This window comes from Anarrhichthys ocellatus, unplaced genomic scaffold (genome assembly GCF_004355925.1).
Source record: "Anarrhichthys ocellatus isolate YVR2014 unplaced genomic scaffold, GSC_Weel_1.0 scaffold7, whole genome shotgun sequence".
Lineage (NCBI taxonomy): Eukaryota > Metazoa > Chordata > Actinopteri > Perciformes > Anarhichadidae > Anarrhichthys > Anarrhichthys ocellatus.
In genome coordinates this window covers 4,622,516-4,635,360 of record NW_022280037.1, presented here as the reverse complement: position 1 = coordinate 4,635,360, position 12,845 = coordinate 4,622,516, and the positions used below count along the sequence as shown (strand labels likewise).

At 41.0% G+C, this 12,845-nt stretch overlaps 2 protein-coding genes across 3 annotated transcripts in view; one reads left to right on the top strand and one right to left on the bottom strand.

Moving 5' to 3' along the window:
* itpka (inositol-trisphosphate 3-kinase A) overlaps nucleotides 1-3,208 on the bottom strand; it is a 9,243-nt gene extending 6,035 nt beyond the window's left edge. The window contains exon 1 of the mRNA XM_031847544.1: nucleotides 2,578-3,208. Coding sequence (XP_031703404.1) covers nucleotides 2,578-2,994 — 417 coding nt within the window. The 5' untranslated portion in view covers nucleotides 2,995-3,208. The remainder of the gene's footprint in view (nucleotides 1-2,577) is intronic.
* A 2,337-nt stretch (nucleotides 3,209-5,545) lies between these two features.
* On the top strand, nucleotides 5,546-12,638 carry ivd (isovaleryl-CoA dehydrogenase). 2 transcript variants are annotated; one of them, XM_031846960.1, is made up of 13 exons: nucleotides 5,546-5,571; nucleotides 5,687-5,837; nucleotides 6,593-6,682; nucleotides 6,867-6,918; nucleotides 7,023-7,192; nucleotides 7,282-7,375; nucleotides 8,483-8,613; nucleotides 8,758-8,854; nucleotides 9,016-9,109; nucleotides 10,340-10,421; nucleotides 10,551-10,655; nucleotides 11,024-11,096; nucleotides 11,700-12,638. In XM_031846960.1, the coding sequence occupies exons 2-13, from the start codon at nucleotides 5,706-5,708 to the stop codon at nucleotides 11,831-11,833; spliced, it is 1,254 nt and encodes a 417-aa protein (XP_031702820.1). In that variant the 5' UTR covers nucleotides 5,546-5,571; nucleotides 5,687-5,705; the 3' UTR covers nucleotides 11,834-12,638. The 2 variants fall into 2 exon arrangements, with proteins under 2 accessions (XP_031702820.1, XP_031702821.1); XM_031846961.1 differs by lacking the exon at nucleotides 5,546-5,571 and adding an exon at nucleotides 5,588-5,603.
* The last annotated feature ends 207 nt before the right edge of the window (nucleotides 12,639-12,845 follow it).

Sequence of the window (12,845 nt, the reverse complement as noted above, 5' to 3'; positions counted from 1 at the left end):
GTGTGTGTGTGTGTGTGTGTGTGTGTGTGTGTGTGTGTGTGTGTGTGAGACAAACCGACACAACACCATGTTGATCTGAACAGTCAGAGTAGTCATTAGCAACACTGCAGACACAGAAAGCTAATTTCACATGGTTTCCAAAAATCCATATCCAAACAGTGAGACGATGTGACTCACTCGGCCAACCATTGTTGTGGGCCAACTATTATAATGCATGCCTTCCACGTTACACCGGATTGTCATCTTGAAGTGCTAATGGAATGTAATGCACTGCAGGATAATCAAATGATTCCTGCTGCAAAGATGAGCCTGTTTGTCTGTTTGCTCTCCTCTGTTGCATGTCCATTAAAAAGCACTTTGCTGTGCATTTTAATCTCTATTATACAAGTGTGAACCAGTGGAAGTACACAAGTGTTTTTGACTTCCTGACGTGGTTCTTTTTGATAAATGTCAAAGGCCAAGGCTCAAACGGGCTGCTGACCACAGAAAAACATAATTACCCAATGAGATGTCAGAGTTTGCTGTTCTGTGTGTGTGTCTGTGTGTGCACGGGCTGATGTGTGGGCTGATGTGTGGGCCGAAGGGGCAGAACCATAAAAGCGGCTATTTTCATAGGTGACAAGAACAACATGTTTTCACTTGAAGTTATGATGCCATAAAGAGACAAAAGGAGCAGGAATGGACTTGTATTTGGGGAAAGCCTTCACACTGAGCCTCACTTGATGGATCAATCTCTCTCTCTCTCTTTCATACATGCACACAAACACAGAGGCTTAACAGGCAATGTGTATTCAGTCTGTTTAAAATAAAGTGACAGCTACAGACCTTGTATGGAGAAGGCAAAGAGAAGCAGTGGCACCATAAAAAACACACACACACACACACACACACACACACACACACACACACGCACACACACACGCACACAATGAAAGTCTGAGCCTGAGTCTAACATGGTGACAGTGTGGAGAAAAAGCAGATTCTGTGGTTGAGATGACTACCAAGTAGAAGCTGCTAAAAGAAGTATTGTTCTGTTCAAATCTAAATGTAGAATATGAGAATTTGTGCTTCTGAAATGTATAAAACTGCTCTATTTGCATGCACACGCAATAAGACTGAGACTCGTTGGCCACAGGTAAAAGCTTTATCAGCCAAGAATGTCAAACAAATTTCCACCCTCAGCGTCTAATGAAGCAAAGGGCGATCCTTCAACACTGGCCTGTGTGCTGAAGGAGGGCCGCGCAGTGATAAAGGTCAGGAGTTACAGTTCCACAACATGAGATGACATTTAATGAGTCAGATGCATTTCTATTGTTCTTTTGGCACATAACATGTGCAATGAGTTATCCACTTATTATTGAACAAATAGCATCAAGAATACTGAGAAATGACATGAAGCTGTGTTTCTGTCATCAATTAAATTGTACCACATGGCCTTTCAGATTATTTGCAGTGAAAACTATGTGTTGTTTTGCCACACAGCAAAAGCTTTGCGCAGCTTCTCTACGTTGGTTTGAGTTCATGCAGCGCCTGGGATCATTGAGGTGATGTGAAAGGCTCTGATGAGCCATGAAACATAAGGAGGGATAGTGGGATTTCAATTGGGACAGTCGAAAAAAAAAGCAGTGATCTCAAGGATGTTTAATCTTTCTTTACCCATGATCTTTAGCAACAAGAGGAAATCACTGACTTTCACCGATACATCTGACAACTGACATTACACAGATGTGGAAACAACATACGCAAGTGCAGGACAAATGTAAAAATAACTTGTGAAATGTAGAAGTGACACATTTTCCACAGAAAAAGTTTTTGCTTCAGAACTCACTTATACAACAGGCATGATTATGGGGGGGGGTCTCAGTGGTCCTCTATGAAGAAGTATTGCTGGTTGCTGTGTATTAGCTGCTGTGCTTCACTGTTTCTTGTTTTCAAAACATCAGCTGTGTACTGTAACTTGGTTATTATAGGGGATGCAGATTAAAGAAGATATACACACAAGGTCAAAGATGGCAATTTGAAATGAATTTGTCAGTATAAACATCCAGTCCTGCAGCATCAGGGGACTGATTCTCATTACGCATGTACATTTACTACATTTACTAAACAACCTTTTTACACTTTATTCATATGTAATTACTGTACACCTGGCAACCACGAATATATATATATATATATATATATATATATATATATATATATACATCATATTAAACTCTATTTTTTACTTCTATGCTATTTTATGTCTCAGATTCTCATTTTTAATTGTGTGATTTTCTTTTGTATACATATTTGTATGAGTATTGACTGCTTCACTGTTATTGTTGTGAATATGACAATAAAGAACTTGAACTTTTCCCAGGATGCTCCATCTAGAAAGACATTTGCCTAGTTTAATAGTTATAACAGTGATTTATACAAGAAGACAACCGATTGTGTCGAGTTATTTTGCAAACTGTAACTGGGACATAAGTGACATGATTTGCTGGTGAACCATGCCAGTGACAACTCAAACTACGGAGCCACTTCAATGGCCCTGTTAAAGTCTTCATCGTTATCTCTTTGCAGTTTACTCACCTCTACGGTGTCCACCAGATGCTCCAAAGTGATGATGCCTTTGCTTTTGCTCTCGTTGTCGCTGAGTAAGTCATCCTCGGACTCCACAGCAGAGGACCCCGTGGAGGAGATGGAGGAGTTGGACAGTTTCCTGCGCAGGTTGCAGTCCACCGCATCATCCCAGTCCTCTTGCTGCATCTCCCGGGAGGAGCCGCCACTCTCCGGGGTGATGGTGACCTGCGGTACCCGGGGCGCATCCATCACAGTCGGCGCACCGGTTGCGGACGACGCGGCGATTTGAGCGGCTTTCTCAACGAGATCATCGCACGTGTGAGATGCCTTCCCGGCTGTTCTTCGCTCTAACCGCGAGCCCTCATTGATTCCAGTCCCAGAAAGCCCGAAGTCCTTGGAGCTCTTTCTCCTGCACTCTTTGGGCATTGAAGACTTAAATCCGTCGCGAGTGCGCACGAGGAGAATCGCAAAGGCGATTGACTTTAACCTTCAAATCTGGTAATTTTACTTTCAGAAAGTTTACTTTGAGTCCAGGTGTTGAAATGATCCGCAGCGGGACTCCCTCGTTGTTTGTTGTCCGGGTTCTCACACATTAAAAAGCCTCCGTTAGCCTCTCTCCTCTGTGCGCACTGTTAGAAAGGGGAACCCCTCTCTGGTGGTGGCGCGGCTCGCGCTTCTATGCGGCGTACACGCGCGCGCCGGCGCACCCACACAACTGTGGAAAGCTTATTATCTTCCGCCTTTCTCGCTTCCTGTCTGAAAAATTAAACCAGCTGACAGGTTCAGTTTTGTAGTAACACACTACTCTGTCCCGCGCTGATCTACGACACTAACCTGACATTAAACTGAAGGGGAACTATAGATTTAAATCTAAATCAGCTTCACAAGATAGCAATCTTGTTTTTGTAGATGCATCAACATGTTTCTACCGAAAGACACTCACGCCCACATAAACAGACGATCAAAAGCTTCAGTGTGGTTTACTTAAACACTACTGTTGTCATTTAATGGGGAGGTGGGGGGCTTTATTTCCAGTCTATGTATATGTCTAACAGTGGAGATGTGCAGATTTGAAAATAGAATACCGTATTTGTATACAAGCATGTCATTATTACGATTATGATGATTTTCTTAAATATTTAAAATTAGCTTTAAGAGTTTGGATGTTGATGTGAGTTACTTTTAACTGAACTGAGAATAACTCAATCAGCTAAGTGCTGTTGCCCCCTAAATAACCACTAGAGGGCGGGTTGTGACAAAAATACCACATTTAACATTTAAAACTCCGCTGTTGTCTTGTGCCTTTGATTGAATGTTTTTTATTTTATCTCCTTTGTTGCATTTTGGGCGACTTGTATTTTCTTATATAATATCTAGGGGTATGCATTTGTGAACTTTTTGTGGTTTCTTTGATTCAAGCAGCATAATAATATATTATTAAAGTGGTTTATAAATAAAATGGTTACCGCGCCGACCCTCCAGGAGCCTGATGAGTGCAGTCGGCTCATCAGGGAGCTTCAGCTCGCCTGGTCTGCAAGATTATATTAGCTGCTGGCCGTCAGTAAGTTGCGCGCTCTCTCTCTCTCTCTCTCTCTCTCTCTCTCTCTCTCTCGCTCTCTCTCTCTCGCTCTCCTGTTTTCTGCCATGTTTGGTTTTGTTACATTTAGCTTTTCATTACATTTTAGTTACGTTAACTTATTTTTAGTTGCAACTATGTGGTCTCCCCTCCTTAGTGAAGCCTTGAGCTGGGTTGTGACAAATCGTTGGCTCATCTGGGATCAAACTAACCATGCTGGTAATATGAAGTCTGGACTTTGTGGTATTGGCTCAGTTTGGTTTGTGTTGCTACCTCCTGAGAAAATGTTGGTTTGTTAACTTGTATAGAGGCAATTGGGGCTTCGGTCAAAATAAACTTTTTTTAAACAAATATCATGCATGAGTTTTGTTCTAATGGGGAAGAGCAATATTCTAGTCCTTTTTGTTTTTTATCCAAACTTAAGTGTCAATTCACTGTGCATTTTTGGTATATGGTATTTGGTGACTGCAATTTTCCCAATTTAGTTTGGTAACAAAAAATTAGTAGCAAAAAACGGTGGAGGTATATGTTTGCATCATGTTCATGGCTTTCTTGGGGTAACTGCATAGCAGGGGCTTTCTGGACACAGTGAATAACAATAATTACAAATGTTAGCTATAAATTGTTTCAGAGTTAGTGATGGAACCATGAAGGAGGGGTGTGGTGACCTTTTTTTCAAAAGTATGATAATTAGAGACCCTGACATCTCTGCTTCCATTTTAGTTGGTTTGTTTCTGTTAATCATTATTTTATCAATACATGTTACTCGTTGTTAGAAAGTGTTCCAGCATGCCTTCTCTTTTACAATTTTGCAATGGTTTGCTGTGCTGTAATACTTCCTGGCCCCAGATGTAATGTGTGCCAATTTGATCAAATTAATTTAGGTACAGAACCAAAACAACCAAGGCCTTAAAACTATTTCAGAAACGAAACTACACTTTTTAATTATATTTCTGAAAACAATTAGCACAAACCTTTTAACAGAGCATTGTGTATTTTGGGGCCCTATGGTTTTGAGGCCTCCAGGGCAGCATTGCCTATTAGTAGAATTCTTGTTTTTGCTGTGAAAATGTTTGCTTAATGGCACAAATGGAAGGTTACTTTATTTGCACAAAGTGGCATCCATTATTGACATTACTCATTATATATAATACCTCATTAATTACAATACATATCTACCTTTACAGGCTCGCATAGACTTATATTAATGTTTTTTTATTCTTGTACCTTTAATACGTCTGCCATTGTCAATGGGAATTCATGTATCTGCTAATTGTTATTAGCAGCAAACGCTGAACAGCTAAACCTAATTGCTAATTTGCTTTATTTAATTAAGTAATGAAAAAAAGACAATTTAAACCCCAGTCCAGTAGGTGGCGGTAATGCGCCAATAAACTAGTTTGCAAGCTAAACAAGAACGAAAAGAAGTAAGTTTGTGGTACATGTGAAAAGTGGCAGGGTGAGACCTCTTACTCTGTCTCTGCTGACTCGTAGGTCTGTGTGAAAGCGTGTCAACTTTTGGTTTATTTTCCTCCTCAACAGTCCGTCTGAAAGCAACACAATGTTTGCCGTGAGAAACGCTCTCCGCCTCGGCTGCAGGTTGTCCATCCCAGCGGTGTCGAGGAGAGGATGCGCCAGTTCTTCCATCCCGGTGGACGACGTGGTGAATGGACTCACTGATGACCAGATACAGGTCAGCACAAAGTTCAGTTATCAGCACAGATAAAGAGCTGGTGGTAAGAAAACAATACTCCTAGTGTGATTTAAGTAGATTTTGGTTTATTAAGTTTGACGGACGAAAGAAGGTTATTTACGCCCGCTGTGCACGTGACGTAATGTTAGCTAGCAGTCGCAGTTAAGGAGACCTTGGTGTTAGCCGACCTGGCTAAGCTAACCACCTAGCAAACAGACTAGACCACCACCTAATGTTAATGTAGATTCATTTAGTTTACTCTTATTTAATAACTAAAGCAAATGACACTTAAACCCCCTCAAAGAGCAGCGTTTTAAGCCCCGCCAGTTATATTTGACCACTATTAGCCCTGCTAGCTATAACGCTACCAGCTAAGTCATTCTAACGGAAAGTTAGGAGGAGGTGAAAGACTTGTTGAAACTATTGTTCCAGTCAAGATGTATCAACTCGACGTAAAGGGACAGCAGGTCAGGTACGCTGTGCACCAGGGCAATGGCTGGGAGGAGGGCAGGGGGTGGGGTCCATGTGAAGCATTTGATTGGATGAATGTGTCTGTCCTCCATTCCTGGGTTATGAAGTTTAATTTAAAATAATTTCACCTGTAACTCAAACGACACACTTGCTAAAGATCTAGTTAATATCTTGAGGAACATGAGCACTTCACGTCTGCATGTTTATTTCTCAGTGCTTACAATAAAAACATCGCGTACACGAATGAGTTATTTCAAAGTCTATTGTTTGTGTTTTTTGCACAGCTCAGGCAGACGGTTCGTAAATTCTGTGCAGAGAAGCTTGCACCTTGCGCTGATGAGATTGACAAGACGAATGAATTTCCAGGAATGCGGGTAGGTTGTTGCACCACACTTGTAGTTTTCTGATTTGAGTTGAATAGTTTAGAAAGTGGAAGTATCATCATGTATATGAGCTACACGCCTGCTGTTCTGTATCTCACATGGGAGTTCTGTGTTTCCATGTATAAATTGAGAAAGATTCCTGCCGTGGTGACTTCTTGCGTTGTCTTTCCAACAGGAGTTTTGGAAAGACATGGGTGAGATGGGACTCCTTGGGATCACTGCTCCGGGTAAGATAGCTGGAGGAAGTAGTTTGCTTTTCAACTACCTACAGGAAACGTGTCTTCTCTTTATTGTAGTGTTTTTAAAATGACATCCACACATCTCTATTTAGAGGAGTATGGGGGCACAGGATTGGGCTTCCTCGATCATGTCATTGTGATGGAGGAAATGTCGCGAGTGTCGGCAGCCATTGCTCTCAGTTACGGCGCCCACTCTAACCTCTGTGTCAACCAGATGGTACGCCACGGTAACGAGAAGCAGAAGGAGAAATACATGCCAAAGGTCGGGACCGATGCAGCGCACGTGTAACATTTATAAAACACTGCAAACTCGGATGGATTCATTCTCATCACAGTCTCCTCTGTTGCCAGTTGATGACCGGAGAGCATGTCGGAGCCCTGGCCATGAGTGAGCCCAATGCCGGCTCTGATGTCGTGTCCATGAAACTCAAAGCCCAGAAGCAAGGTAGGACCCACTCGGCAACAGTGTTACTGAAGTTCATCTATATTGTGCTTTTTCTATATTTCTCCAATTGTCTTTACTTCTGTTCATATTTGTAGTTTATATACTTCTAGTTTATTTCTTTATTTTATTCCCTGTTTACTGCACTTATTTCTGATCCCTTCTGCTTCTGCAACACCTGACACCTTATCGTACTTCTTATTATCTTATTTACATCCACACTAATACCCTTTCCTTTAAAAACAATCTCCGTCCACACGGGCGTTTCAGCATATCCATACAGAAAAAAAACCTCAAAACGAACGACTATTCAAAAAAAAAAAACATACAACAGAGTAATCTAGTCTTTAATAATGAAAGGTTGTGTTTGATACTTAAGATCTTCCTCTATAAACTCAGACAGACAAATTTCGTGGGAAGTTTTATTTTTCAGACTTAGAGCAACACCCGCAGCATTGTAACTATCTCTCACACACATCAAATTTATTTGAAATGAACACTTACACATCAAAGTTTACTAGACTGTGGGTCAATAAATGTGGTCAACACACGTGTCTCACTCGTTTCTTCTCAGTTTGGTTGTTTGGCTGAAGTCTCTGTCGTACTGGAGAGCAATTACTGCTTTTGTTCCTTTATATTTTATGTGTGGACTTCACAACAGTTGTGCAGAACAAAATAAGCATTAATAAGAAAAGGAAAGTCCTCCGTTTTGTGTCCGTCGTCCTCCTCAACGCAACAAACCGTGACTTCAAACGTCCGCTAAGCAAATGGCTTTGGAGGCTGAGGACAGAATGCGGCTGATGTCACCAGACTGCGAAACCCAAACATTGTTAAAATGCCAGAGGATGCAGGTGGATGGAGCAGCAGATACAACCCAACCCAAACAAATCCAGCCAGTCAGAGAAGGGCACCTAAATTACCAACAAAGTTCCTCAAAAGACGGAGCACTCACTCTCACACAATTACAGTCACACATTTCATACACAGCTGTAACAGGGGCATAGATGAGTTCTGTTTTTTAGCTGATGATGCATAGATAATACATATACTGTATGTGTATATATATTAAAATAATAAATATTTTTATTTTGACTTTGTATTTTTCTGCAGGCGACTACTATGTTCTGAATGGCGGCAAGTTCTGGATCACAAATGGCCCGGATGCCGATGTCCTTATTGTTTATGCAAAGACGGATCCTGGCGCCCATCAAAAAGGCATCACAGCTTTCATTGTTGAAAAGGTAAATTTAGTCAAGTGGTTCAGGTGAGGTGGGTCTGTTCTGGGAAACGTCCGGCTTCATTCCGTCGAGTGAATATGATACAAGATTATGCAAACGGTCATGAATCACAGAAATGAAAAGCTTGTTCTCGTATGTATTTTGTAGGGAATGCCTGGATTCTCTACTACACAGAAGCTCGATAAACTCGGCATGAGGGGCTCAAACACCTGCGAGCTGGTCTTTGAAGACTGCAAAATCCCAGGTGTGTGTTAGAGTGCAGACTCCGCCAAATGTTCCCTTGTGTAAAAACAGGAGAATGGATTGTTTTTTTTTTTTTTGGCTAATTTCTTTGTGATTCTTCAAAAGTATTCTTGTAGGCTTTTAATTTCTTTAGTTTGGAATGTTTTTGCTTGTTTGTTGTAGAGGAGAACATCCTCGGTCCGCTGAACAAAGGTGTTTATGTGATGATGAGCGGCTTGGATCTGGAGAGGCTGGTGCTTTCATCAGGACCTATTGGGTAAGTTCATATCGGACATAAGCTTGAATTAAACTGATAATTATTACATGCAGCACAATGAAAATAATACATAAAATGTAATAAGACGGGGGTCATATTTGTGTTCTCTACTGTATTTGTTACACATTTAGCAACTATAGCTCGCGCTACGTGGCTAAGTGAGTATAAACAAAGCTTAGGGTGCCAGTGCATTACCAGTTTTAAAATGCCATTATTTTGGTGAATAGAAGGGGCATTAACATTCCCCAGATGGTAACGATTTAAATGAAGCAAGAGGGTGCCTCTGGTAACCCACGATATTGCCTCTGTAGATGTGATCCATGATATATAATATAATCCGCAGCAGTTTGTAACAATGTTTCTTCGTCTGTTTCTTTGTCTGAGTAGCGTTGCCAAACCAGCAAATGATAAAACACTTTAAATAAGCGCACAGTAAAACATTTGGAGCCTTTTGTTGTGTGACATTAAATAATCTCTTTAAAATGTACATTCTTTATTCTGTCTTGGTGCTTATGAGGTCATCAGGTCCCGTTTGAGCTTTTGATTGAGCACAACGTCTAAATACTTGTAGTCTGTGACGGATTGTATTCGTTCACAACAACCAGCAACGTGATTGCTGAACAAACTCACACCGCTGACATTAAGAGAATGAGCAACTCGTCAGGAAAACTCCCGAAGAAACAAGATTAAGATCAAAATTAATGTTTTCTTTCACTTTTTTCTCTTGTTTTTGAATCCTGCAATTTCTATTATGTGATATCTTCTTGTTAAATATCCCATTATAAAGCAGGTAGCTCAGATCAAGCAATCTGATTGGTTCATAGCTGGGATATAATAACCACGACTAGGACGTCTAATTCCTTTACCTTGTCCGTGGTTTAACAATAAACGGCAACATACTAATAATGAACATGCGTAGCCAGATAATGAAACCAATATAATGCTTGGCAGCTAGTGTACGTTTCATAGTGACCATCCTGCTATGTGCAGGCAGCCAGCCCAGGAGGGCCCATTTTATTCTGAACATTAATATTTATTGATTAAAGAATTGGAAATGTTTAGTTTTTTACATGCACGATGACCGTTTTTATAAAAGCAATAACTCGGTGCGCTTCTTGTCGGGCTGTGATATAATCGCAACAAACTACGCACGGCCTGATTATTTATTTATTTGATTGTACAGTATGAGACTTGTTTGAATTGTTCTTGACGCGCATCATCACTTCTCAGCATCATGCAGGCCGTTTTGGACTCTGCGGTTCCCTACCTGCACCTCAGAGAAGCTTTCGGACAGAAGATCGGACACTTTCAGGTTTGACCTTCAACCTTCGCTTTACGCAAGGAAGTAGTTCTTAAAGGTCACCATGTGACGCTTGCAGCTGTGCAATTTTAAAATTGTAATATGAAATTAACACAATTCTTTATGTTAATCTGTTTGCAGCTAATGCAAGGCAAGATGGCGGACATGTACACCAGGCTGAGCTGCTGTAGGCAGTATGTGTACAATGTCGCCCGCGCTTGTGACAAAGGACACTTCAGTTCAATGGTGAGAGGATTTCACCATCGACTCCCGGAGCACCCTGCTGTTAAGAGTATTTAAAATGTAGCCACAAAAATAACACTTCAGTTAAAGTGGTCGGTGAAATGTTGTCACAGTGTCAGATGGTGGTTATGTATGTGTTTGACTTTTCATATTGTGGTAAAATATTAGTTTAATTGATTCTAAGTTGTATAAAGTGTGTTTAAAAACGCCTCAGACTTGGTGTGATGGAACCCGATGAAGAATGAAAGATCTCTTTATTTGAGACTGTCGGCATCTTATTCGACTTGTTCCTAAATTGTGCCGTTAAAGGTAATTTCCCACCACTGCGGCGCTGCACACAGTGCCCGTGTTGACTTGCGTTGTCTCTGCAGGACTGTGCTGGAGTGATCCTCTATTGTGCGGAGAACGCCACCCAGGTCGCCTTGGATGGCATTCAGTGTTTGGGTAAGTGCCAAGACACTGAAAAGTGAAAACGGTCTATAAAATCTATGCTGCACTTTCCACTGGGGATTTATTTCAGTCAGGAGAATCTTTATGGACAAAAAACTTGCAGCTGATGCAAGATACAGATTAGATTCTGAGGAGGACTTCATGTGGGGTTTATGGACCTCCTTAATGGTTCACTCTGATTCTGGACGCAGCCTTATTGTTGGTGTGAAGGTGGTTTGATGTTAACGTCATTTAGAAGCTGGGAGCACGACTCTACAGGTGCAGCTCATTTGGTTAATAAATAGCATGCTGACTAATATGAAGGGATGATAAGAGAGTAGAGCTTTACTCCAGTGTGTGAACGTGGAGGGAGTTACCTTCAGTAGGTATATTCGGCTTTTGATAAAGTATGATTTGTTAATTGTACTTCATGTATAAAATACACATTGGTCGTGTTATCACGCCGTGCAACACAAGTTATATGAGTCGCAGCTGACAAAGATGTTCCCGGCTCAGGGACTCATTTAGTGTGCGTTTAATGTCTGCAGTCTGTGCGCTCTGAAGTGACCTGCTCCGTTCCTGCACACTAACTTTAAATGATGTTCCTCTCCTGAACAGGTGGGAATGGCTACATCAACGACTACCCCATGGGGCGATACTTGCGTGACGCAAAGCTGTATGAAATCGGCGCCGGCACAAGTGAAATTCGCCGGCTCATTATTGGACGAGCCTTCAACACCATGTACAAATAATCCCGACTGAGAAATTGGGATCGCTAAAGACTGTACGAGCGGTTTGCCGTGGATGAACGCAGTTACTCATTCCCAGGGCCTTACGTATACTGAATGATTTGTTGCCGCTGTTGTGGATTGTCACACAGGATTTGAATTCATATACGCAGATATAGCGATATATATATCGTACATGAAATCACACAGAGATGATCGTAATGTTACAAACTACCAGCAATGACTGTTTTGGTATGTTTCTTTCGTATTTGGTTAATTTTAATGTGAGTTGCATTGACTTGATAACCACCGAAATGCCAATAAAGCAATACAATTATTATTTTTTAGAATTGAATAGGTTGTTCGTTGTATTTTAGTTTATTTAGGCTTCTGGAAACTTCTGCAGCTGTTTCGTCTTCAATGTCGGTGTTTCAAGGGTTATAAGAATGAATTGTGAATAATGTACAATTATTATACATCATTAATGAGTTTCTCTAACCTTACTAGTGAATATCACTAGTTGATTTAAAGAAAGTATCATGAGCTTTATTACTTCCCTTTCATGATTTCATTGAAAACCATTTCTGATCAATAAGTGGGAATAACACATCTGATATCCGAGTATTCTGTTGTAGAGAATTAGCGTTAGAAAGCCGTTTGTTCGTTTTTAGGAGCAAGCGTTTCCCACTGTTGTGTACTGGCTGTACAGTCCAACTGGAGAAACACTCCTGATGATTTGTTTGTCTTCTCTTCTCCTAAGGACTAAATGTAGATAGTGTGAAAATGTACTGTTGTCTGGCATGAATAGAATAAATGTTTTATTTCTGGACTTGAGTTTGTGTTAGTTTAGAAAAACAGAGGAAAACATTGTAAATACAACATGCATGTCTCTGTGCAGTGTGAACACGGAGCTCCTTGTTTCCAGAGAAGCCAAAGGGAAGACACGCGTTCAGACAATGACTGAGCTATCCCACTGTATTTGAATAATACATGTCTCAGGGTGGATTTTCCGTTCACAGGAAGCAAGTCAACATTC

What these genes read in the sequence shown, in the direction of transcription:
- ivd (XM_031846960.1), top strand. Translation starts at nt 5,706, where the DNA reads ATGTTTGCCGTGAGAAACGCTCTCCGCCTCGGCTGCAGGTTGTCCATC. An exon ending in TGAAGACTGCAAAATCCCAG is followed by an intron (nt 8,855 to 9,015) that starts GTGTGTGTTAGA and finishes TGTTTGTTGTAG; the next exon opens with AGGAGAACATCCTCGGTCCG. An exon ending in AGAAGATCGGACACTTTCAG is followed by an intron (nt 10,422 to 10,550) that starts GTTTGACCTTCA and finishes ATCTGTTTGCAG; the next exon opens with CTAATGCAAGGCAAGATGGC.